Below are 25,649 nucleotides of genomic sequence, written 5' to 3'. Positions count from 1 at the left end.
CAGAATACCTTTAAATGCCTGTTCAACGTATGGGTCAGAAAGGCAGCCTACTTCCAGACTTTTTTTTAACCCATGAAAGGCCATGTCAGGTCATGTCCTGACACCAAATAATCTATAGAGCAGCGTGAGCAGTGTCAGCATCATAAACTGATTTATCTGCTGTGGAACTGACCGTCGTCGATTTTGACATAGTGGTGGTGTTTTTACCAAGACCAGCATGAGTAAACTGGGTGTTGTGCTTCTTTTGGGACAGCATCAGTAGAACAGACAGTATCTGTTCTAAGAGCAGCACTGTGCTTATTGCCCATTGCTTAGGTATGGGTCAGCTGCAGTCACAGACACACTTTGTACATGGAAGATTAGAGTGTGAGAGGCTCCACAGCAAGACTGCCTCACGGTGCATTTATGTATGAAAGAGCGTAAGAAAACACCGACAAAGAGTAAGGCGATATGCCAGTTGGCTTCAGATGTGGTCTTCAGTTCAAACCAATGTTAATTTAATCGGATTACAGCTCTGTTTACCAGAATCTACAATTAGGTCAGTGGGATCTGGTATGAGACAGACAATGCCAATAATAATGAGGACCAACATCCGGCATTGATACACAACGCTGACTATTCTTGGAGCATCCCCACTCTTGAGGCGTGCCAAGACAGTACAACTGATATGAGATGGCTGCCGCTGAAATACTTAAATTCTCGCAGGGTTTCTGGGCATTCATGCAAACGTTAAACCTATTTGTAGTATGAAGTTTAACCCACACTAATTGACAAAGAAAGGAGCTGACACTGTGTAACAAACGAAAGAAAAACGTCAAATTGCATTACTCGCAATGACATTCCAGTCATGTAGCTACTCACACGACTATCAACTGACAACCACTCACGAGACGACACAACCCTAAACGGAAACCAGTTTCAAGAAAGGTAATCATACAAGACAGGCTACTCAAAGGAATACGTTGGTTGGGTCACATTGCGGGCTTGATCAACCCTGGCTCGTTTTGTGATTTTTTTGAGATACTAGTTTGGATTGGAGCGCGTGCGCCAGGCAAGCAGATACTGTACGTGACGTCAAAACCAGCATGGCGGTCAAGGTGACTTCGGCATCGCAAGCTTTGCGTTTCAGAAATATATATAAATGTTGTTTACAGGATTTATTCGTTTTGTTGTACGGGTAATGTTGTGTTAACAATTGGTGCTGTATTGTAAAAGCTTTTTTGCGAATATGGTGACCTCTCTGCTTCTTGCATCATTGCGCTAACGCCCGGTGTCTGGCCTTGAATGAAACATCCACAGCCAGAACTAGCGATACGGGCTAACCAGCTGTGCATCTCTTGGTTGAATATAGATAGAATATAGCTAGCTTGCAAATCAGATAAGCTGTGTTGACTATTATTTCTGGGCTCTTTCCCATCTGATTGAATTTTGTTTTATCTTCTCGCTTCTTTTACAAACTCAGCTAACCTGAAACGGTAACGGTTTGTGTCCTCGTTATAGAACTGAGCATAGGCGAGCTGGTTAATTAGCTAACTTCCTTAGCTAGCAACTTAGCTTGCAACACTACTAGCCCACGACCCTAGTAGTTAAAACTAGGTGGATTTATTTCTAGTTGCTTGGAGTTATAACTTTTGGCTTGCTGCATCTTTTCAAGGAGATGCAAAGTGTTTACTACTCGCTATCTTGCGACGTAGCAAATGTATATAGTTCCCTCAGTTATCTAGCTTGCTCAATGAGTACCTATTTGGTGTGATTGTTTTGCTGTCATTTGTTTCAAATGTGACTAATGTTATTATTGCTGCAGGTGCAATCCACTAAACGCGCGGACCCAAGTGAACTTAAGGCGATCTTCCAAAAGGTAAGACAACTTTGCCCTTCAACGGAGCTTGGTATATCATATATTGCTGCTTATGCGGGCTTTTGTTTTATCACTGTGTCATGGCTTGTTAGAGACTGTCAGTTAGTCTGACCTGTTGATGACCTGTAAGCGTTTCGGAAGGTCATTATAACTCTTGAGATTACGAAATCATGCTTCAACGATTTTGTATTGACTACAGCTGATTCAATCAGCGTTCCATTCGGTGCCATTCCACGTCAACCGGTTAACCACCTAGCTAAGCAAGCCTGAACCGTAGAGAAGCAGAGGACACAAGAGGTCATGTCACAAGTGGTCATTACATGTATTCAGATAGGCATTCAGAGTGGTTCTTGAATACTCTGCCTCAATAAATAAATACAAGCTTTTGTAGCTGGAGTACAGACATAGTAGCGACTTATGTTTTGTATTCTGGCATCTGGGTCAGCAGTTGTCAGAGTGTCTGTAAGTGAGTGAGCATGAGCAGGTGTGGTGGATACACTGACCTCTATGTTGAATGTGTGTGTCAAGGTTGTGCTTTTGTTATGTCATGGCACAGGGGTCTTTAGCTGTCGTGCCACATATGTGCCACACAGGTATGAATGTAAGAAAATCAGATGCAACAAATCCTAAGTGATACCCTGAGGCCTGTAGTCAGTCATGTGTGAGTACTGTTGAGCCAACAGGCGTTCCTGTCATGTGTTAACAGAGCTGTTGAATACATACAGCTTATACAGTACCAACCCTGGTCTCAGAGATGGCTTAAAGCTTACAAAATAAGAATGAATGGTAGAGATGCAACTCCATCATGTGTATGACACGTGCTCGAGGTGCTCAAAGTAAGGCCTAACGGTTGACCTCATTTTCCTAAATTGGTTATTCTTGTTACCTCATCTAGAAACAAATGTTTGTGCATCGGTGTTGGAGTGTAATGTGGATGTTACTGCTGTTTATCTGACCTCTTTCTGTGGCCCCCTCTTTACCGTGCAGCATGCCAGCGTGGTGGACAAGGATGGAGAGAAGTTTATGACTCCGGGAGACTTTGTGCAGAAGTACCTTGGATTGCACACACAGATCCACCACAACCCCAAAACGGTTCAGCTCATCGCTGGAGTGGCCGATACTACTAAAGACGGGTATGTGTAAAAGTATGAGCACCCCTCTCACACACACACACACACACACACACACACTCTCACACACACACACACATATTAAACTAAAAAGGATGCGTCTCGTTATCATTGCTAAAATGATGTTTGGATTAATCTGAACAGTAGCTACTAGCTACCATAATTGCCGTTCATTGATAAGATAAAAGGCCTATTTGCATGCAGCTATGCACATACATACTCACTGCATTATACTGTGTGAGTTAATGATTCCTGTCATTCTGAAACCAAGTATTGCTTCAAGGTCTAAAACTAAACAGAGCAATATGGCCACAATATAAATATGTTGTTAATTAGCTACAAGGGTCAACATTTGTTGAAGCCTATCAGTGAGTGAGAGAGTACATGTGTGTAGAAACGCACGGTGGTGTGTGTGTGTGCGCGCGCTGGTTTACGTGCGGTTGTGTCTTGCAGGGCTCATGTTCAGAGGCATACTCCTGTGTCAATCAGAGCTTCTGTTGAAAGTAAAGACCTCCCATCAGCCATCAAACTGTCAACAATTGCTGTTGCATGTTGTAATTAACCAAATACTGCATGATGGAATCTCCTTCATTTATGTATATATATTGCTGTTGATATTATTTTAAGAATTTTCTGTGAAAGCAAACCTTTCTCCTTCTGATTGGGTGCCTAAGCTTTGTGTTTTAATGGTGCCATTGTCATACAAGGCTCACACCTTTTTTCTTCTGTCTGTGTCCATCACTCATACACACACACACACACACATCCAGACTGATCTCATTCCAGGAGTTTCTGGCTTTTGAGTCGGTGTTGTGTGTTCCTGACGCGCTCTTCATCGTAGCTTTCCAGCTGTTTGACAAGACAGGCACAGGAGACATCTCCTTTGGTATGTACTTCTCTGTGTGGGTTTTCAGTGTGCTCAATTATCCATTCACATTTACACAGTTGGGGCTCTGGAGTTTGTCCAGCTGAAGGAATTTCCTAATCATTACATTGTTAACCGGATTATGCTTTCTGACTAAGCCATTGTACATGGGCATGCACGCATGCATGCACACACACACACACACACACACACACACACACACACACACACACACACACACACACACACACCTACCTCCTTGGTCTCACGCTCTCTCCTGGGCTGTGTAGGCTGAGACATAGTGATGGTCACTAGATTGATTTCAACAGGGAAAGATACTCCACGTCTGAATGTGTTATCCAGTTATAACAAATAAAAAAAATCTTGTTAAACTCAACTGTGTGTTGAAATGGTGTTCATGCTTTCTGTGCTGTGGGGAACCCAGATAATGCCCGTGACATCTTCAGCCAGACTACTGTGCACCACCACATCCCCTTCAACTGGGACTGTGAGTTCATCCGCCTGCACTTTGGCCACGACCGCAAAAAACGCCTCAGCTACCTCGAGTTCACCCAGTTCCTACAGGTATGCACACACACACACACACACACACACACACACACACACACTATCGTCCGAGTGTCAACCACACCTGACTCTGTGCCACCTGTTGGGCGCACTGTAGGAGCTGCAGCTGGAGCATGCCCGCCAGGCGTTTGCCCAGAAGGACATGGGCAAGAGTGGGGTCATCTCTGCCATGGACTTCAGTGACATCATGGCCACCATACGGCACCACATGCTTACACCCTTTGTGGAGGAAAACCTGGTGTCGGTGAGGACTTCAGAGGGATGCTTGATATCATGACAATCAAAACACATGAACCGGTAGAATGCCAATAACATGATGGGTGTTTCGGTATAAAAGCTGAAAAATGAGCCGCCCCCTGCGTTGCGTCTCCTGTCCCAGGCTGCAGGGGGTCACATGGTCAGCTTCTCCTACTTCAACGCCTTCAACGCCCTGCTTAACAACATGGAGCTGATCCGCAAGATCTACAGCACGCTGGCTGGAACACGCAAGGACACACTGGTCACCAAAGGTAACACATGCACACACACGCGCACACTCTGCCACTAAAGCAGAGATGGAGTGGGATCATAGTGCTACTCGGCTTTTAGCTGCAAACATGTTGTTGCAAAGTTGAATGTTAATAGAGCCCGGGAGGTCCCCATTAGGGTGACCTGGCAAGTCATTATGTACTAAGGCTCTCCTCACTGGTATTATGTGTCACATTCGGTCTCTTTCTGGGTCTCATTCTCCCTCTCTCACTATCCCCCTCTCCCTGGTTTCTTCCCCTCTCTTTTGTAGAGGAGTTTGTTCATGCCGCTAACAAGTTTGGCCAGATTACTCCCATGGAGATTGACATCCTGTACCAGCTCTCGGGCCTTCACTCCCCCTCTGGGTAAACACACGCACACGCTGGGGGTTACATGAGACTTGCATGTATGTAGCCAGCCATGCCTGGCTGGAGTGATGACACTGTTATGTTATTGAGTGTGTGTCTTGGTGTGTGTGTCAGGCGTCTGAATCTGGCCGACATCGAGAGGATAGCCCCACTAGAGGAGGGGGCTCTGCCTTACCATCTGGCAGAAGCACAAAAACAGGTATTGTGTGTGTGTGTGTGCACGCTTGAATTTTGACACAGTTGTGTACATCATGCCTCTGGTTGTTCCGCAGGCCCACGGTGATGGCTCCAGGTCAGTGGTGATGCAGGCTGCAGAGTCTGCCTACAGATTCACCCTGGGCTCCATCGCTGGAGGTAAGGTCACTACTCCTCACCTGCCCACCATGGGGCCTCAAGGCCTTCATAGCTGGAAAAGACCCTTTGCATAATCCTGTGCCCTATGATTTTATTATACATGATACTTGATAATGAACTATAGAGCTAATGGTTTGGTTGGTTGTGTGTGTGTGTGTGTGTGTGTGTGTGTGTGTGCGTAGCTACGGGAGCGACAGCCGTGTATCCTATAGACTTGGTTAAGACCCGCATGCAGAACCAGCGCTCCACCAGCTCCTTTGTGGGAGAGCTCATGTACAAGAACAGCTTCGACTGTGCCAAGAAGGTGCTGAGATACGAGGGCTTCTTTGGCTTCTACAGAGGTACACTACTCTCTCCCCCCTCTGTCTTCACCACATCGTCTGACCCTCTCCCTTTCTCATCCTTTCTTTTGTGCAAGACTCATTCACCATCTCTCTCTCTTTCCATCCAGCCTGCTCCTTGGTAGAATTCTGTACCAAGACTTCCACCTATTGTTTCTTTGCCATTGTTGAGCACTCAACCATTTTCCTTCTGCTCCCTTCTTTTTTCCTCTCCATTTTGTCTTTGTTACCCTCCTCTCAGCTGTCACCTCAGTACAGAACCTTCTCTCTTCCATCTCTCTCCCGTATTCTTCCATCTGCTTCTCCCCTCCTCCCATCCTCCTTTCCTTTGCTCTGCCTCATCTCCCACCCCTCATAGACACTGTAGTCATATTCTGATTCTGTCCATCCTGTTGGACTCAATCCCCCATGCTGCCCTGCAGGTCTGGTGCCCCAGCTGATAGGTGTAGCTCCAGAGAAGGCCATTAAACTTACGGTGAGCCCCTCCCACCATCATTCTGCTCCATCCTACCTATGACAACCTGCCTACCTATAATGTATATATTACATAAATGAAAATATATTTATATTTCTTACAACTAATGTTCTAAATGGTTAGGGTTAGCACTATGGTATCTGAATCATCTGATGCCGGCTCTGTTCTCTGCCCCTCCGCTCTGCAGGTGAATGACTTTGTGAGAGACAAGTTCACCACCAAAGATGGTATCCCAGCCTTTGCAGAGGTGCTGGCAGGAGCCTGTGTGAGTATAAGGCAGGACCAACTCTCCCTCCGTTCCACACCGCCCCTCAATCCTGGCGTCTTCCCTCACTTGTGTGTCCACAGAGATGGAACGGCAGACAACACAAAGACCCACTGGTTCCCTCTGGTTCTAATATAGCCTGTGTGTGTGTGTGTGTGTGTGTCCAGGCTGGAGGCTCCCAGGTGATCTTCACCAACCCTCTGGAGATTGTAAAGATCCGCCTGCAGGTGGCAGGAGAGATCACCACGGGCCCTCGGGTCAGCGCCCTCAATGTGGTCAGGGACCTGGGCTTCTTTGGACTTTACAAGGTTGGTGTGTGTGTGTGTGTGTGGAGGTATGCTTGGGTGGTTACATCTCACACGTCTACTGCTTGGTTTCTCAGTGACCTAAAGGCAGCACACGTCTGTGTGTGTGTGTGTGTGTGCGTAGGGGGCCAAAGCATGTTTCCTACGAGACGTCCCCTTCTCAGCCATCTTCTTCCCGGTGTACGCCCACACCAAGGCTGAGTTTGCCGATGAGCAGGGCCGGCTGGGACCCCTGCAGCTTCTAACAGCTGGAGCCATCGCTGGTACGCTCGCTTCCTTGTTTTAGAGTGTGTATTTCAACCCAACTTTGAGGGGGTCCAAACCATCTCTTACCCATTGCTCCATGTCCCAGGTATACCTGCGGCCTCCTTGGTGACGCCCGCGGATGTCATTAAGACCCGTCTGCAGGTGGCGGCGAGGGCAGGGCAGACGTCCTACACAGGAGTCATCGACTGCTTCAGGAAGATCATGAGGGAGGAGGGATTCAAGGCTCTGTGGAAAGGCGCTGGAGGTACTGTGTGTGTGCACGTGGGGGGGTGGGGGGTGGTGAGGGGCAGTGGTGCGCTTGGCCCCGTCAAAGTGACCGGAGAAACCACCATTGTATTCTAACCTCCTGACCTCCGCCCCCTCCCCCAGCCCGCGTGTGCCGGTCCTCTCCTCAGTTCGGTGTGACCCTGGTGACCTACGAGCTCCTGCAGAGGTGGTTCTACGTGGACTTTGGCGGAAGGTAAGGCACAACATCAAAATATGGAATGGTATACGTAAGCTCCAAGAGTATCGTCAGTCGCATCCTGCCCATGCTCCTAGCGGTCACTGTGGAGGAACGCTGAGCCCCCTCCTCTCTCTCTCCTCTCTCTCCCCTCTCTCTCCTCTCTCTCTCCTCTCTCCAGTCGTCCTGCAGGGTCCGAGCCCACGCCCAAGTCTCGTATCTCGGAGCTTCCTCCCATCAATGTGGACCATGTGGGAGGCTACCGCCTGGCCGCGGCCACCTTCGCTGGGGTGGAGAACAAGTTTGGTCTTCATCTGCCCAAGTTCAAGTCCTCTGGCGTGGTCTCCATCCACTCAGAACTCCCCAAGGAGGAGGCTCCCCCAGCCGCCACACAGGCCCCCTAAAGACTCCACCCTTCACCATCACCCCTCTTCTCCTCTGTCTGGGGCTACGCACTTTAGACACACACACACACAGGAACATACTGTACGCACAACACACATTCCACATAGGGGCCAGTGATGCAGAATCGCAAAGATATTTGCAGACACTCGTTCCTAGGGGGCCATTTACAAACACACTAATAAACACACACACACACTGCCCTGCCCTGCCCCACCACTGTTTCCAGGGTCTGCTCCAGTGGTCCCAGCCCTGGTCCTGGAGACTGACACCAGATCAGTGTTGAAGTGCAGACACTGCCCAGAACCCTGGAGGGTTCTGCACTTCCAGTGGCTGCATGTTCCTCTCCTTCTCCACTCCTCCCCTCCTTGCCCATCCTCTCCATTTAGTTGTTCCTCCCATCTCTCATCTAAAACCAGTGTCTGGATGGAGCCTGTGTGGAGCCTCCTCTTTTTCATGAGTAGCTGATTTTATTTTAGAGCTTGTCATATTGGACGGTGTGCGTAGGGGCTTGACTGGGCGCATTGCATAGGGCTCTCCTGTTTGGTCCTTACACAGGGAGGTAGTGTACATATTGTAGATCGGCTGTACAGAGACAGCATACAGCTACAGACCAGTTATGTTGCAGTAAAGCAGGAGAGCTTTCACTGTAACTCCAAAAAGCAACACCGTTGTGGAACGCCATTAATAGTGGCATAAGAATGGTTTCACTGTAACCTTATAAAATGGTGTTGTGGTGACATTGGATCAACGTCACGCTAATATAAGAATGCGGTTATGGTGGTGTTGAAATGAACGACTGAAAATCACTTACTGATGTACAGACATTTTCAATAAAGTGTTTATTGATAAATGAGCAGAGAATTAGGTAATAATAAATTAAATGTATTTCAATTCATTCATTGTATTGTATTTTATTGAAATAAATCATCCATGTGGTTTTAATTTTACCCGCATGAATGTGTCTTCATTTCAAAGGGCAGGAGCAACCATTTGGTCATTACTGGACTGGAAGTGTCCCTTCTCATAATAATTACACAGTATAAAAGAATCCAATGACAGACCTTTGGGAACTCCGATTTAGAATATTTTAGTGCAATATGTTGTAACCAATAATTAATATGACCGGTTCTGTCAGAATGTTAAGGGGTGAACACACATAACTGAATGACTCAGGCTTCATTATGACCCTTTAAAGAAGGGTAAATAAACGTGGTTTTTATTACTAAACATTGTTTGTGTATGTCTAACACTAAATAATACTAGCTTTGGTTCAGTAAAACAACATACCTACATTAAGAATCTAGTGTTAAATCTTCCAGGGCAAGTGAAGTACTTTTGTCTCGTAGTTAAAAGCTTGACGTAGTGCTCATGTTAAGAATGTAAAAGTAAAGCAGCAGAAACAATACTTTGATATATTACTACTTCTATGAAATGCAACAACAGGATAAATAATGTAGTGGTCAAAACATAAGTAGGACACACAATTTGCACCATTCTGCAGTGAGAATGTGTGAGAGGTTCTAATAAAGAACGTTCCAACAGCATGGCTTGGATGGGCCTCGATAACCAATGAGGAAAAGTCATTTACCTACAGAAGTATCCTTATCCCCACTAGGGTGACACAAGTCCCAAGGACCAGCTACACACACGCTTGGATAGGGTTAAAACATCTGTAACATATGTACGTGTATAAACACACAAACAGGTTGTAAAAAGGTGCAAAAGTTCAAAGCTTTGCATACTGTGTGTAGAAAAGGACAGAGTTGGTCAAGAGCTCTAGACAGAAACCCTGAGGATATCGTCATGGAGATAGAATGATTCAAATAAGTTCTCCCGCCCCGCTACCCACCTCCACACACACACACACACACTAGCAGCCCTGTTCGACAAACAAAAATGTTATTAAAGAGTATCAGTGGTGAACTTGTCTATGCCAGACGGAAGCAGTCTGATCATGGACATGAGGTGTGACACCCAAGCCGCTGGTGTTGTTGTTCTACTCGTTCTAACTCGATGCAACGGGAGCTGGAGACAGGAAGGGGAGAAGATGCTGGAAGCAGAAAGGAGGGCTTCTTTTTTCCACTGTGACACGTTTAGCAAGGCTCTTCCTGTTTCTCTGTAGCCATGGTGATCACGCGACCAGGCGCTGTGCGGCCAGCTCCTCCCCTTCATCTCGGTTCTCGTTGATCTCGGCGAGCGTGCGCACAAAGCGGGTCCACTCATCAGCCTTGGGCACGCAGATTTGCTGGAGAGGAATTCACATGGAGTATTAGAGAGCACCCATTCCCAACCAGCGATTCAGACCGGTTCTGGCTACGCTTGAATGTCGACGTGTTTCACACAGGGTAAGCTGTGAGTTGGGTAGGAGGATGAGAACTGTAATGGGAGTTTACAGAGGGCCAAACGTCTCACCTCTCCCACGTCGTAGACCAGCACCTGTCCGTCCGAGTCTCCGGTGGCGATCTCTCTCCCAGAGTGAGCCCAACGCACACGGTTCAGCGCTGGAGCCCCCTCTACACACACACTGGCACTGGGGACCTACACACACACACACACACACACACTGTTACATGCCGTATACACTAAGCATGACTATACACTCTGCTAGGAACATGGCCTTGAGTGTATACAGTACATTGGCAGCACAACCATTACATATCAAAAACTATTCGAGTATGAGTGTGTGTGTGTGTGTGTGTGCGTGCTACCTCTGTATCGTTGTTGAGGTTCCACAGGTCCAAGTGTCCAGCTCCGTCCACACAGGCGAACAGGGCGGGGTGTGTGGGAGACCACATGGCGTCATAAACATAGTCATTACTGTCCTCAAACGAGTACAGGGGACGGGTGCTCTGTGGGAGTGGAGGGAGAGAGAGGAAGTGAGACAGAGAGAGAGAGAGAGAGAGAGAGAGAGAGAGAGAGAGAGAGAGAGAGAGAGAGAGAGAGAGAGAGAGAAGGAGAGACAGAGAGAGAGAAAGAGAGAAAGAGAGAAAGAGAGGAGAGAGAGAGAGAGAAGGAGAGAGGGAGAGAGAGGTAGGACTGTATGTAGCTGTTTTTGCAAGTCTAATGTGAATGTTAACTGTGAGAGTGAGTGAGTGTGTGTGTGTGTTACCTTGGTAGTCCAGAGCTTGACGGTCCAGTCGAAAGAAGCAGAGATGAACAGATGAGAGAAGTCGACAGGTCCCCCAGCACTGTGACAGCTCAGCCCAGTCACTGGTCCATGGTGGCCCTCAAATACCTCACTGATACCTGCCTTACTGGAAAAACACACACACACACACACACGTTCAGCACACCCTCCCTCGCACTGCCCAGTAGCACCATTTTTACAGTGACACACACACACACCTCCCATGGCGACAGGCTGTGTAGACAGAGCCATCTTCACTTCCCACCACAAAGTTATTGACGTCCCCCAGAGGAAAGGTCATAGAGGTGACGGCCACCGCCTTGCTTTGTTTGAACACCAGCTCCAAACTGTCCTGTAGCACACACACACACAGACACACGCACCTTTAACCCCAGTTCCAGATTCTCTTCCTTCAGATCTAGTCTATGTTACGGGAGCATTCAGCACACAGGTGCAGGTACCTGAGGCTGGGACAGCATGTCCAGGCTCCAGGAGCACATCTTGCCGTCGGTTGAGATGCTGATGAGGTTGTGAGCATTCTGGGTTCCCACCACGTTCACACAGTACACAGGGTGCTGCAGGGGAACAGATCCACCATGGAGCCACCAATTACTAAACAACATGAGACACGGGTCTCTAACAGTCGATGAGTGTGTGTGTGTGTGTGTGTGTGTGTGAGTGAGAGAGAGAGACAGAGAGAGAAGGAGGGATAGAGAGAGAGCGAGAGAGAGTGTGTGTGTGTGTGTTACCGTGTGTGCAGCTGCAGACAGTGGGGTCCTCTGTACAGGAGTGCGTTTGTTGCTCCTGTTGTCCCATAGGACGATCTGTCCGGAGTAAGTCCCGCCCACCACCAGGTTCGGATGGAACCTGGCGAAGGCCGCTGACATCACAGCTGACTGGAAGAAGAGGCCAGACGTGTGGAGATGACACACTGCTCTCACACACACATGGGAACGACCACACTCAATCCCATGCACAGCTTTAACGGAAACATATTTGCTGTTCTTTTATGCATGCCTGAACATATATACAGTGTGTGTGTGTGTGTGTGTGTGTATGTGTGTGTGTATGCATATGTGTGTGTGTGTGTCTACCTGGCAATGAAAGGTGTACTCTGGTGTAGTTTTCTTGTACTTCATGTTCCAGACCAGAGCCACTCCATCAGGCTCATGCGGAGCATCCTCGTTGTTGTTGTAGGACGCCACCAGCAGCTCTGGGTACTGAGACAAACTGGGGTCATATGGGGTTCAGATGAGAGTCAAACGGGGGTCGGACAGGGGTCAGGGCCTCGCTGCCTTACCTGAGGGGACCAGTCCAGACAGGTGACCACTCGGTTCTTGGACCAACGCTCATCTGAGAACTGTCTGTTGAGAGACAGCTTAGCCCCCGCCTGCATCTCACTGAGGGAGGGATGGGGGGGAGGGATGGAGGTCATTAAATATATCTGCCGTTCCAGTCTGTGTGTGTCCTTGCGCGTGAGTGAGAGCCTCACCCCTCCCTGTCCTCCAGGTCTTTCCCGCTGTAGTCGAAGCAAACGTCCACGCGCTCAGAGAGGGCGCGCTCCACGATCCGGCTCCCTCGCTCGAAAAACGACATGAACTCTTCAGAGTGAAGAAGCTGCATCTTTTCTTCCTCTGTCAACTCCTGGGGAGGAGCTGTTCGATACACACGCACACAACACGGTTTGAGGTAAGACGTAAGGTCGAAAGGGAGAGCCGCGCTACCGGTTGGTCATCCGACAGGAAGCAGAGTGAAAGTGTAAATGTGACGAGCTCGTACCCTCCTCATGCTCTACTTGTTCTCCTTCTTCCTCTGGACTCTCCTCAGCTGGTGCCACTACAGCGATCTCCTCTTCGTCCTCTTCTTCTGCCACGCAACACACACACACACACACACAGCAAGGGACGGAATTGATTGAACCATTGAACCGAAACTGTGGGTATGTGACTGTCTTAGGGTTACAGAAAGCGTGTTTACCTGCTTTGGCCTGGGAGTGTGAGAGCGTTTGGGTGGGTGTCTGAGTCTCCTTGGAGTAAGAGACCATCTCTTTCGGAGGAAAGTCCACCTGGGTCACCTTTGCCATACCCAGCCTGACAGAACCCCGCCTGCTCAGACACACACAGAGTCTGAGAGAGGCTTACACACATGACAAGAGGCACACTTACATACTCAATCACAGTATCACTAGAAAAGATACATGCAACAACAACAAAAAACATGCAATAATCCCACAGTAAAATAAGAGAATGTTTCCCTTAGACCAGACAGGGCAGCAGGGGGAGGAAGGGGAGGAGGAGGAGAAGTACCCCAGTAGCTCAGAGTCGGAGTGGAGCTGGAGAGTGGAAGGGTCAGGATCCCAGTGCAACGTCCTGATACAGCCAATCACCAGAGGGCGTTAGTCACATGGAGAGAGGAAGGGAGAGGAGGAGCAAGAGCACGAGAGAGGGAGAGAGGGAGGGAGAGGGAGAGAGAAAGAGGGAGAGGGAGAGAGAAAGAGGGAGAGGGAGAGAGAAGGAGGGAGAGGGAGAGAGAAAGAGGGAGAGGGAGAGAGAAAGAGAAAGAAAGAGAGAAGAAAGAGAGAGAAAAAGAGAAATAGAGAAAGGTGGGAGTGTTAGTTCAAAAATGTAGAACAGCAGCAGGCAGTAGACAGCACAGTGGAGACCAGGAAGAATTGCTATAACATACATACAACACACTTCGCATGCGGGCATGCAGGCGACCTTTCACACACACACACAAACAATAAGGATATACCGGCGTAAACAATCGAACACGGCACACAGACACACCTTGGTCCGGCATTTCCATCTCCAGAGTCCTGGCTTCCTGTCTCGCTGCCCACTGACTTGTTGGAAGGGGACATGGGGGCGGGGACTAAGTAGTGAAACAGACATGTGTCCTCTGTTACTACTCTCAGAGGCTCGGCTGTGGGTGGGTGGTCCACAGAGTGTGCATGCGAGTGTGTGAAAGAGTGTTGATGTAAAAATTGGAGGCAAAAAAACAAAAACAAAAAGGGGGTCAAAACAAGGGAAGAAGAAAGGGAGGAAGAAAAAGAGAAGACAGACAGGGGGTCAATGGAAAGCATGCTTACGGTGTCATGCAAAAGAACCAGCAGTATAAACACAGGGTTCTAAAAACAGAGGGTCATAAAAACGGTTAAAGGATATGTGGAAATTATGTTGGGTATATGATTAGAAAACAAGGCAACACAGTCTCGGCAGGGCAAGGGTTAAGCAGATCACCATTAGATTAGACTTTATTTGTCATTGTGCAGTAAAATCATACAACGTTGTATGATTTTACTGCACAATGACAAATAAATGCAACCATGCAATGGGTTATTTTCACTGGAATGGGGAAAACTCACGGGAGAGTGGAGATGGCAGAAGGTGTGTGTGTGTGTGTGTGTGTGTGTGTTCACCATTGGGAGTATCAGGGGTGATACCCATGCTCTGAAGCAGAGCCTCTGCATCTCTTCTCTTTTTCTCCAGGTCAGAGTCTTCTTGAGGTGCTGTTGACCCACCCCCACCCCCCTCCCCTCCACGCTTGGAATCCCCCTGTAAGGCACAAAAGAACCCTGAATAATAGTAACCAAGCCTTAACGGTGCATGTCATCTTTCCTCTTTTGACTCACATCCTTCTTTTTCTTCTCCTCTTCTTTTCTCTTCTTCTCCTCTCTGATCTGAGCAAGACGCTGTTTCTTCCTCTCCAGCTCAGCTTTCAGCTCGCTCTTGTCCGACATGCTGCAGGAGGGTGACATGCAAGTCACAATTTGGTTATTTCAGGACTCCAATAGCTGTTCTTAACAAATATGTAGACTAGTTGATTAGCTATTTTACAACTTTTGAAAATAGTTGGATATTTTGACGTTCGTTTTGATAACAGGGAGAATACGACAAATACGTCGGTAGCTAGAGGCGGTATCACATTGGTACCATGTGAACCCAACACAAATAGACTACAGTATTGCCCTTGTCTGGTGATGAATGCAAGATTTAGCTCATGCAATATTACATCACATGTACTAACCAGAACGGAAACTATGTTTTACAGTTAACACTTTTCACGTAACAAAATAAACACTGTGTGGTAAGCATTGTCTGGTAAGGATATGGTATGTTATAACTTGCTAGTTGTCATGTCATAACGTTAGCTAGTTAGCTTCAATATCGAGTAAATTATCTTGTGTAGCCAGTAACTACATAATTGAATTACTTTCAGGCACAATTCGTTTATCGTACTGTAATATCAGTTATTGAGCTAGAAAATGATGAACAAACCAACTTAAATCCGCTGTGCTGGTCACTGACAGCTGGAACTACAACATTGATGTTAGTCTATACTATAGACTAACATCAATGTTGTAGTTCCATTATAGCTAGTCTATAGACTCTATAGACTAGCTATAATCTAACGCCGCTATCTGCACTGAGCCAGCGACATATCGTTGGTTTAGCAAATATGAATGCACACTTACCTGATTGTGGGATTTTTGATCCACTAATAGTGCAGTTCGCAAACTATATATCGACTACTAGCAAGCTATCAAGGTAAATTAGCTAGCTGGTTGATAGCTACAGAGTGGAATGTGAGACTCCCTCCCTGACAGTTCGCTAAGCTATGAGCCGATGATGTCACACTGTGTAACCGTCAATGAAGCAGCCGGCCTGTCCATTTAGCTGATCTGTGTCAAGTTTGACGATATTCTTCAATATTGGAACATAATGAGTTTTGAGTACGAAACTGACTCCAGGTCTGTGGTCTGCTCAAACAGAGAACTCGGATGGAAGGAAAAGACAGGAGGACAATGGGGGTTTTTGGATCGCATTACCAATGTCAGATTTTACCACTAGATGGAGCTAATAGCTCAGAAATGCAACGGTAAGGGATAAGAATTCGAGCAGTGAGACGAGGTCGTCTCTGTCAGAGGCTTATGGAAATTGCATTGTTGTGCAGTAGGCCTAACAGGCGTTTTCACCCACCCTCAATAAATAAAAAATAGAATAGGTAAACAAAGAAACAGAAGAAATAAATAGTACACAACCTAATTACACAGCTTTACTATAACCGAGGGTTAATTGGTGACAAACAGGGCCACTAGTTGTTTTCCACGTGTTGTCTTGCATCCCACAAGTAATGTCAAAGTGTGCTATGAGTATATTCAGTAAATACTAACACTGGGACTTGGTGTAACTGCAAGAACAAACATAATTCACATGAAAGCTCAAATCTGGCTTGATGCAACATCATTAGTAGTTAATTATTGTATCTAACATGTTACATTTTTCTAAGACCATTCTCAAAATGGCTGCCACTGTGCCTGCTACTGTAATGGCCTGCTCTGGGACATTCAGTGCTCCTGGAATGCACTGGCTCTGGCTTTCATCTGATGGCTGCAACCATCACAATCACTCTGTCTACATAATGGAGGTCAGGAATGGTTTATTCCCCCCCCCCTCTCTCTCTCTTTCTATCTATCTACCTATCTGTGCATCATGTACAGTAATAGTGTTCCCCTGTGCCTGAAAAGGTGATGGCTGTTACCATGGAAACCGCAAGTCTTAAAATTCTAGTTAGGTACTCTGAGCAGGTGCACATGGTGTGTGATTTTCTGTGTGTTACTGCTGGTTTCCTGATGCAATCCTTCTGCTACTGTACTGAGAGGAGGAAGATCTCTGCCCCCGCCCCTGTGTGTGTTTTTTCATGAATTTCTTTTTTATGCTTTGCACCAAATTGGGAATAAATTGTTGTATGTAGCCTACCTCTGTCCTGTTTATTGTGTAAAACTGTAAATTGATCAATGAGAAAATCCTGTAAATCCAATAAAATTCTAACAAAGAGACTCAATACAAATACAAATTTCATTCGATAAAAATAATTAATTGGATATCCTATGTAACAAGTTTCTGTCTGTGTAAATAAAACCAGTGGTCAGGTTGTACATTGCATTCAGTTGAAAATGATCAATGTTAGACATTTTATTATGAACAATGGAACCTCCGTATCCCCCCCAAAAAAAACATTTCAAACAACGTCGGTCTATTGTTACATTCCAGCATAAAGCCAGAGACGAACTTTCGGCCATTTTTGGGGTGTCTCTTCATTGTTTTGTCTACTAAGATGCCTGTACGACTGGTCTAAGGTCTGTGTTTAGCTAGCTTTCTCTAATGAGGACGATTGCGATTTTGGGTAAGTAAAGTGATCCTAGATCAGTGTCCACGGCTGTTTTCGCATCCCTGTAACGAGCTAGGTGCGCGCCAACCTCGCGATAGCCGCTTCCAGAATCAAAGCCCCGCTCGCGAACTGATGCTGACAGACGCGCGGTCATCATGCAAAGGTTACATACTGCTAGATTCAGCGAAGTACACGAAGAAGGCGCAGTGCAGAATTAGCTATCTAAAAATACGGAATTTGTGCACAAAAATGCACAAAAACGACACCGGCGAGGCTCTGTAGCAGGTGTCACACGATGGATGCATGTTTGGCACATCGGATTTTCACTGACGTTGGTGTGTGTGCTCGCTCCACTCGACAGTAAAGTGGCTTCATGAGTGTCCAAAGTAACAGTGGAAGTGGTGGAAGTTTGGAGGCGACGCCATCTTGGTCGCAGCTCTCCTCGTCCCCAACGATTTCTCAACAACATACAACGGCGACCGTCAAGACCAAGGAAGGTAGCTAGCCAATCCATTAAATGGCATTACTCCTCCAAGTGTGTTTAATGGGAAGTGGAAAATGTAGCTCGCTTAACCATGTCTGACTAGTTCAAGGGAACGTGATGTCAAGTTCAACTGATCTGATGGCGTGAATTGGAAGCCTAAAGCTGTCAGCTGTCAGCAGCCACAGTCACAAGCTAGCTGGCTAAAGCTAGCGTTGGAGTGCACATACCAAAGAGAAACATGGCTTAAATTCTCCCTTCTAGCTAGCTAACTAGACGGGAAGAGGACGAAAGCTAGGATACGTTTTCGTCCCTCTGCCGGCTTGGATGTCAGATGGTGTTTTGGGGCTCCTTCCATGTCACATTGTAAACATGAACACACAAGATTTGATGATTGATTGAAACAATAATATAACAACGCCTGCTTTTGGAATTGCCCTGTATGCGCCATCATTATGGACGTTTATCTTGTATTGAGATCGGTATTTCATTTTTATATTATTAACATCCTTGATAGCGCTACAGTAAATGGAAGACCACACCGCCGAGAGTCGAATGATTATCATTTGCATAGCTAGCTAGCGATATCTTTATCAAGTTACTTTTCACACCGTTTCCAAGCTGTCAAAGACAACAGATTACACAACAGTAGCTTTGTTTATTCACAGACTATATACTTATGATATCAGTTAAATCTGCCGATGGTCAGGTGTAGCTTGTTGACTCTGGTTAATGTTGAATCGCTTTCCCTATATCATCTTGAAAATGCATTTCCTAACCGTCAGGTAGGAGTATCTCCTTCCTGTCCTTAAGTTACCCCATCAGACAAACGGCCATTTGCTTGTTAGCCAAAGGGATAGAATGCCGACAGAAATGTTATCCAGAAATGTCTGCTAGGAAATGGGCACGTACACACACACAGGGTCACCTGGAAGAGTTTTGGAGCACAATCGTTGGGTTCAATTGTAGTAAAAAATATACGTTAATGAATTGCACAGTAACAATCGGTCAAATGTTGTGTGTGAGTATGTCTATATTTGAGTCTGTAGTGGTGTGGAGTATTATAACCCACCAATCTGACCTTGTCAAGTAGGTTCTTAGTCAAACCTACCCAATGATTTGGTGTAATCAGATTAACTGACTGACGGAATGATTGGCAGGCCCCATGGAGGAACTGCACAGCCTGGACCCCCGCAGACAGGAGCTTCTGGAGGCAAGGTTCATGGGAGCGGTCAGTGGAAACACAGGAGGCAGCACTGGGAGTGCCAGTGGAGGAGCTAAGGTCAGGCTGTAACAAACACATTAAGTAAAATGCACAGCCATTTTGTGCTCCCAGTTTGCTGTACTTGCGGGCCATCAGATAGGTCCTCTATTAGTATTTACTGCTGTGTTTGCTGGGTTGTGCCATAGCTTTCAATGCTCACATATGTTTGTGTCTGTTGTTTCTGTGTTCAGGGCCTGGCCAACGAGTGCTCCAACCACAGCTATGGCAGTCTTGGTTCCTCCAGTGACAAAGAGTCAGAGGTAACACATACACACATTGGCCTAGTTTTGATGTGCAGATGTCACTGTGTATCACAGATTCACAGGTGGCCTTTTGCCTGGGTAAAGGGGAAAAGTTTCAGTTATGGAATTGTAGTAAGATGAAGTAAAGATATGTGTATGCACCATTTCCATGTGTGCATTTGAGAGAAATGGATGACCTAAGATGCGTTCAGATATCATATCCTCCTTGAACCGTATGAGGTTGCTACCAGCTGCTACCTGGGCAGAGGAAAGATTGTGGACAGAGAAAAGTGGATCTTTTTATTATGAGGCTACACCATGGTGTAGCCTCTGTTAGGTGCTGGAACAATTGTATCAGGGAGCAGAATGATATTACCTTTGTCCTTGCATGTCACATCTCTCTCTTTGGCTCTTAACTTTCTCTCTTTTTCTGTCTTTGTCTCTTTCCCTATATCCCCCTCTCTCTCCCTCTAGAACTCTGATTTGAAGAGAGGGAGTTCTCCTGCCTACTCAGTACGTACTCTTATTTCCCACTGTTCAGCCCTTCTGCTTGTTAACCATCAAACTTGAAATGTGTTAGAACCACCAGACACATTACACAGAACGACTGTATAACAGCACCCCTGTCTGTCTCTCCTACAGACCCCAGAGAAGAAGCACTCTGAGTCGTCCAGAGGAAGGAAGAGGAAAGCTGACACCCAATCAGAGAGCAGCCAAGGTAGGACCGCTTGGATTGTGGACTGAGTTTAGAACCATAGGCACCAGAATCATTGTCATGTGTGATAAACCAAACACAAAAATACTTGTAGAGGGTTTAGGCGAACCTCTTTGCTGAGTGCTCTTCCCTGTCATTTAGGGAAGACTTCCACACGTGGACCAAAGATCAGTGACTACTTTGACGTGAGTGCTCCAGAACTTTGCCGCGTGTCTGGGTCTATAGCATCTCTGATGACGATAGTTGATGATATCACACCCTGTTTCCAACACTGCTTCTTCCTGTGTGTAGCTCCAGGCAGGGAATGGTTCCAGTCCCGTGAGGGGTCTGCTACCTGCCCTCCGCTCCCCTCAGAACTCACACTCTCACTCTGCTCCTGGCTCTATCGTAAGTACGCGCAAGCACACACATAAAAACAATGACCCAAGGAGATGACCTTACATTTATTCCTGTCTGGCTGCAGGTCAGACAGAACAGCTCTTCTCCAACCAGTCTGAGTTTTGGAGAACATCTAATGAACCCCAAAGCCTCCTCCAGCAAATGTGTACAGGTGGGTAACACACACACACTCTCAAGGTTACACCTCTTCTGTTGATCTGTCTTTCATGAAGTGTCTCCTTCTCTGAGTAGACTGAGCTGACAGGTCTGAAACTGGCAGCTCTGGAGAGCAACAAGAGTCTGGATCTGGAGAAGAAGGAGGGGCGCATTGATGACCTGCTCAGGGTGCGTGTGGGTTACGTTGTGTAGGGGCCCCCTAATGGTACCTATTCATCCTCGGAGCACCTTGTTTGACGTGCTTCTCTCTCCTGAAGGCTAACTGTGATCTCAGAAGGCAGATCGATGAGCAGCAAAAACTACTAGAGAAGTACAAGGAGAGACTCAACAAATGCATCACTATGAGCAAGAAACTCCTCATAGAGAAGGTAGAATGTGTGTGTGAGAGTGGTCCTATGCGTATGCTTTTTACATGCAGGTGTATGTAACGTGTGTGTGTGTGTTTACAGAGCACCCAGGAGAAGCAGTCTTGTCGTGAGAAGAGCATGCAGGATCGTCTCAGGCTGGGTCACTTCACCACTGTCCGACACGGAGCTTCCTACACTGAGCAGTGGACTGACGGCTACGCATTCCAGAACCTGGTCAAGTAAGAACGCGCGCACACACACACCTCACGCATGCACACACACACATATTTGGGAGCAGAGTGCTCAAATACTTTTGCGTTTGATCTTATTTCAGTTATTGGTCACTGTCCTGTTTGATGTGCATGACATGCTTGTTGTGGGTCTGTCTCCAGGCAACAAGAGGGTATTAACCAACAGAGAGAGGACATTGAGCGTCAGAGGAAGCTGCTTGCCAAGAGAAAGCCCCCCAACCCCTCCTCCTCCCCTTCACTCTCCCTAGCAACCACATCTGAACCCAAGCAACGCAAAGCCAAGGTTGTCAACGGCAACGACCCCGACCCCTTCCTCAAACCCTCCCTGCCCCAACTGTAAGTAGGCTACCCAAACATGGACACACAGACACACACACACCTTACACCGATGGGGCGATAAGCTGGCGACGGACACAGATCGCTCAGTGGTATTTTAGGTCTGGCACACTCACACGCAGATGCGGTTGTTGTTTCCCCGTTCCAGGCTGACTCTGGCCGAGTATCATGAGCAGGAGGAGATCTTCAAGCTGAGGCTGGGACACCTGAAGAAGGTCAGTGTGGAGGACATCCATCTCACCCCTGTACGGGTCCTCAGGAGCCTTGCTTTTTCAGCTCTGGGGGCGGGGGGGGGCGGCATTGTTCTGGAACAGTGTCTTCACCTCTTCTGTGTGCGCGTGCAGGAGGAGGCTGAGATCCAGGCAGAGCTGGAGAGGCTGGAGCGAGTGAGGAACCTGCACATCAGAGAGCTGAAGAGGATCAACAACGAGGACAGCTCATCGTGAGTAGACACTCCCGCCGTCACGGCCCGTGCTGCTGAGGGCCTGGTAGATGTGACGGGCGTGGGGACAGCTGGGTCTGACCTCTCACTGCCTCCCCCAGGTTTAAGGAGCACCCCACTCTGAACGAGAGATACCTGCTGCTTCACCTGCTGGGCAGGGGGGGCTTCAGTGAGGTCTACAAGGTAACACTGTGTGTGTGTTTGTTTATCATGATCATAATTGCTGGGTAAGATGGGGTGAGTAATGTGTGCGTGTTTCCATAGGCCTTTGACCTGTTCGAGCAGCGCTACGCAGCCGTTAAAATCCACCAGCTCAACAAGAACTGGAGAGAGGAGAAGAAGGAGAACTACCACAAGTAGGTCTCATCGGATTCTGACAGCAAACACACACGCACACACGAACCACGGTTTCCTGTCTGTGTTGTCGTGGTAATGTGTTTCCTGTCTTTAGGCATGCATGTAGGGAGTACAGGATACACAAGCAGCTGGACCATCCCAGAATAGTCAAGCTCTATGACTACTTCTCACTGGATACAGACACGTGAGTCATCCTGTGATCCCTGGTCATCATGCTGCCAGTCACACAACCAGTCTGAACATGCACCTCCTCTCAGTGGAAGCTACACAGCACACTCAAATGTTCTGTCTCTCTCTCTCTCTCTCCACCCCCTTTTTTGTTTCCTTCCCTCAGATTCTGTACGGTTCTGGAGTTCTGTGAGGGGAACGACCTGGACTTCTACCTGAAGCAGAACAAGCTGATGTCAGAGAAAGAAGCGCGCTCTATCGTCATGCAGATCGTCAACGCCCTCCGATACCTGAACGAGATCAAACCCCCCATCATCCACTATGACCTGAAACCAGGTAGGCAGCTCAACACACACACCCCTGTCTGGAAGCAGACACTGCCTCACACACACACACATTTCTGACTCTTCTGTATATTTAGGGAACATCTTACTGGTGGACGGTACGGCCTGTGGTGAGATCAAGATCACAGACTTTGGCCTGTCTAAGATCATGGACGATGATAACTACGGAGTAGACGGAATGGACCTCACATCTCAGGGGGCTGGAACCTACTGGTGAGACACAAACACACACACTCACATACCCTGATGGAAGTGGAGTGTTGTTGGATAGTTAGATTCTGTTCATTTTGGTCAGACACCTGCAAAGATGTATCATAAGTCGTGTGTGTGTGTTTGTCAGGTATCTTCCTCCCGAGTGTTTCGTGGTGGGGAAGGAGCCTCCTAAGATCTCCAACAAGGTGGATGTGTGGTCTGTAGGAGTCATCTTCTTCCAGTGTCTGTACGGACGCAAGGTAAACACCCATCTACAGGGCTAGCGTGGGGCTTCCGAGGACCGGCTTTCGGCTTCGTTCACTAACTGTGCGCACGTGTGTGTTTTCTCTCCAGCCCTTTGGTCATAACCAGTCCCAACAGGACATCCTCCAGGAGAACACCATCCTTAAAGCCACCGAGGTCCAGTTCCCTGCAAAACCCCAGGCCAGCACTGAGGCCAAGGTAAGTCTCTCTGCCTCTCTCCCTCCAGTGAGGTCACACTAACAAACGCACACACATGCAAGCGATGCTTGGAATGCTAACTAATTGGCCGAGTGTCCTCTCTGTGCTCAGGCGTTTATCCGGCGCTGTCTGGCCTATCGTAAGGAGGACAGGTTTGACGTCCACCAGCTGGGGGCTGACGCCTACCTGCTCCCTCACATGAGACGCTCCAACTCCTCCGGCTCCCTACAGACCGCCTCCTCCTCCTCATCTCTCTCCACCTTCTGACTGGCTGACCCACATGACTGACAGGCCCCCTGGCAAATCCCACGGCAGGACTGATCCTACTACAGGAAACGTGCTCACTGTATCAAAGAGCTTTTCCAAACGGATCAGAACTGGTGGCTGGATGGAACTGGGAAGCGATAGTGAAATGGAGAGGTGGAGATAATGGAGGCTCCTGGTGAGGATGTAGCACAGCCCTGTTGTAAGGAAGAGAGTTAAAGTGGATACAGAATGATAGAGAGAGAAAGAGAGAAGAGAAAGAGAGAGGGTGAGTGGAGGGAGGGAGGGGATGAAAGTGAAGGAGTATTGTCTTGAGAGTGGGGAGAGTCAGTGGAGATGCACCACACTGCTGGCTTGTGCTGGACTGGCCTCCCATTGGTGGAGAGGTTCTCTAAACAGGAAGCCGGTGTTTATTTGTCCCTCCTCCAGAGACTCGGCAGTAGCAGCCTATCTCTCTGCCGATAACGGGGGTCCTCCTTCCACCCCCACAGAGTTATGGACATGACTCCACCTAGTCTCCGAGGCTAGGTGGAAGCCTGGCCATGGTGTCTACCTGGGAACAGAACCGACACAAGGCCTCTCCACAGCTCTAGATAAGCTCAGTAATGTGAACCCTATTATGGGACATTCCCACTGACAAAGCTGTTGGACTGAATAGCACTTCCTAATCCAAGATCATGATCTATTTGGTTTCATGGACATAAAATAGTCCAGGATTATTGTTCATCTTTTGAGTCTCAGAACCAGAGGCATGTAATGTTCCCCCTGTTTTAAGTTCTTCAAGACGTAGCTAGTTGAGAATGGCGTTGTGCCCAAGGGTGTGGCTCTAGGTGTTTGGACGGTGTGAGGATCATGATATGGGTGCTGGGTGCTTTGCTACGGTCGGAATGAACAGCAGTGTTATCATCACAATGTTGTCACGAAATATACAGTTTGTTGCCTGGATTAGTAAAGGTCAAATGAACATGAGGATCAACTATATTAACAACAGGACTCCTCTGCTGGAACTAAATAACTCACTAATCAGAGGTCTGTTTTCTACTGAACATCTTCGCTTGGTCAACCTTCGGACTGAACCGCTGCACCTGGTCAAACTTCGAACCTGTTTTTCTTCTGAAGGGAAAACTGTAAAAATAGAACATGTCAGACAATACATACTAGCCTTTTTTTTTCTTCAAAGCTTTGGATGCTCATCTTGCATCCCAGACTGGGCAGAAGTTTTCCTTTCCGAGCAATGCTGTTGGCAACAAAGGCAGAAACCTTCCCCAGCTGAGCTGCACAGTGACACAACATGCCCATCCTATCATTCTCTTCAAGGTCGGACCTTCTCCGACATTAGAATCTCTAGGTAGAAAACGGAAGCTAACATTGTCGATTTGCGCATGTTCAGTCCATCAAAACCTTGGTTTCTCACCTTTCTTTGTTCATTTGTGTTCTGAAATGTGTTTTTATTTTGCTGCTATAAACAATGCTTTTAGTTTGTAAAGCTGGTATTTTAAGCTGAGGGAATGCGTACTTAAGACCTGTGATGAAGTACACTCCCTAGGGTCATCTCCGAAGTGTATACTTCCTGTTCTTTGAGAAATAATGATGATTCTGACAGAGGGATCCCTTCAATTCATAATGTATTTGAGCGCATCAATGTTTTTGCAGTTGTCTTGAAAATATTTTATGAAAAGCAACTGTCAATGTATGGAGCAACGCCCCCATGTACTGTATGAAGAAGATAAAATATTTGAATGACATGACTGGTACAGG

At 47.3% G+C, this 25,649-nt stretch overlaps 3 protein-coding genes across 7 annotated transcripts; 2 read left to right on the top strand and 1 right to left on the bottom strand.

Annotated features, from left to right (window-relative positions):
* Positions 1-684: 684 nt before the first annotated feature.
* slc25a12 (solute carrier family 25 member 12) lies at positions 685-9,117 on the top strand. Of its 2 annotated transcripts, XM_062480935.1 has the most exons (19): positions 685-927; positions 1,021-1,097; positions 1,805-1,858; positions 2,846-2,991; positions 3,759-3,874; positions 4,299-4,438; positions 4,539-4,685; positions 4,821-4,950; positions 5,220-5,313; positions 5,431-5,515; positions 5,589-5,670; positions 5,853-6,011; positions 6,434-6,486; positions 6,674-6,751; positions 6,919-7,059; positions 7,181-7,319; positions 7,409-7,567; positions 7,693-7,783; positions 7,947-9,117. In XM_062480935.1, the coding sequence occupies exons 2-19, from the start codon at positions 1,086-1,088 to the stop codon at positions 8,167-8,169; spliced, it is 2,049 nt and encodes a 682-aa protein (XP_062336919.1). In that variant the 5' UTR covers positions 685-927; positions 1,021-1,085; the 3' UTR covers positions 8,170-9,117. The 2 variants fall into 2 exon arrangements, with proteins under 2 accessions (XP_062336919.1, XP_062336920.1); XM_062480936.1 differs by lacking the exons at positions 685-927; positions 1,021-1,097 and adding an exon at positions 1,106-1,475.
* Positions 8,982-15,996, bottom strand: LOC134036182 (dynein, cytoplasmic 1, intermediate chain 2a-like). The gene is made up of 17 exons (XM_062480997.1): positions 15,775-15,996; positions 14,932-15,040; positions 14,719-14,854; positions 14,087-14,222; positions 13,604-13,666; positions 13,275-13,402; positions 13,077-13,163; positions 12,790-12,952; positions 12,598-12,697; positions 12,392-12,517; positions 12,047-12,193; positions 11,759-11,872; positions 11,516-11,649; positions 11,280-11,424; positions 10,879-11,019; positions 10,583-10,708; positions 8,982-10,415 (listed from the first exon to the last, which is right to left on the bottom strand). The coding sequence occupies exons 2-17, from the start codon at positions 15,037-15,039 to the stop codon at positions 10,302-10,304; spliced, it is 1,968 nt and encodes a 655-aa protein (XP_062336981.1). The 5' UTR covers position 15,040; positions 15,775-15,996; the 3' UTR covers positions 8,982-10,301.
* Positions 15,997-17,586: 1,590 nt separating this feature from the next.
* On the top strand, positions 17,587-25,636 carry tlk1b (tousled-like kinase 1b). 4 transcript variants are annotated; one of them, XM_062480930.1, is made up of 22 exons: positions 17,587-17,968; positions 19,113-19,234; positions 19,408-19,476; positions 19,933-19,971; positions 20,101-20,176; positions 20,315-20,358; positions 20,465-20,560; positions 20,637-20,723; positions 20,804-20,896; positions 20,986-21,096; positions 21,178-21,314; positions 21,468-21,662; positions 21,811-21,877; positions 22,007-22,104; positions 22,206-22,287; positions 22,369-22,460; positions 22,556-22,645; positions 22,796-22,965; positions 23,051-23,186; positions 23,314-23,425; positions 23,520-23,627; positions 23,739-25,636. In XM_062480930.1, the coding sequence occupies exons 1-22, from the start codon at positions 17,845-17,847 to the stop codon at positions 23,892-23,894; spliced, it is 2,304 nt and encodes a 767-aa protein (XP_062336914.1). In that variant the 5' UTR covers positions 17,587-17,844; the 3' UTR covers positions 23,895-25,636. The 4 variants fall into 4 exon arrangements, with proteins under 4 accessions (XP_062336914.1, XP_062336915.1, XP_062336916.1 ...); XM_062480932.1 differs by having other exon boundaries at positions 17,588-17,968; positions 19,113-19,183; XM_062480931.1 differs by lacking the exon at positions 19,933-19,971.
* The last annotated feature ends 13 nt before the right edge of the window (positions 25,637-25,649 follow it).

This window comes from Osmerus eperlanus, chromosome 16 (genome assembly GCF_963692335.1).
Source record: "Osmerus eperlanus chromosome 16, fOsmEpe2.1, whole genome shotgun sequence".
NCBI classification, from domain to species: domain Eukaryota; kingdom Metazoa; phylum Chordata; class Actinopteri; order Osmeriformes; family Osmeridae; genus Osmerus; species Osmerus eperlanus.
The sequence above is the reverse complement of the archived record's forward strand: the minus strand, read 5'-3'. Positions and strand labels throughout refer to the sequence as shown.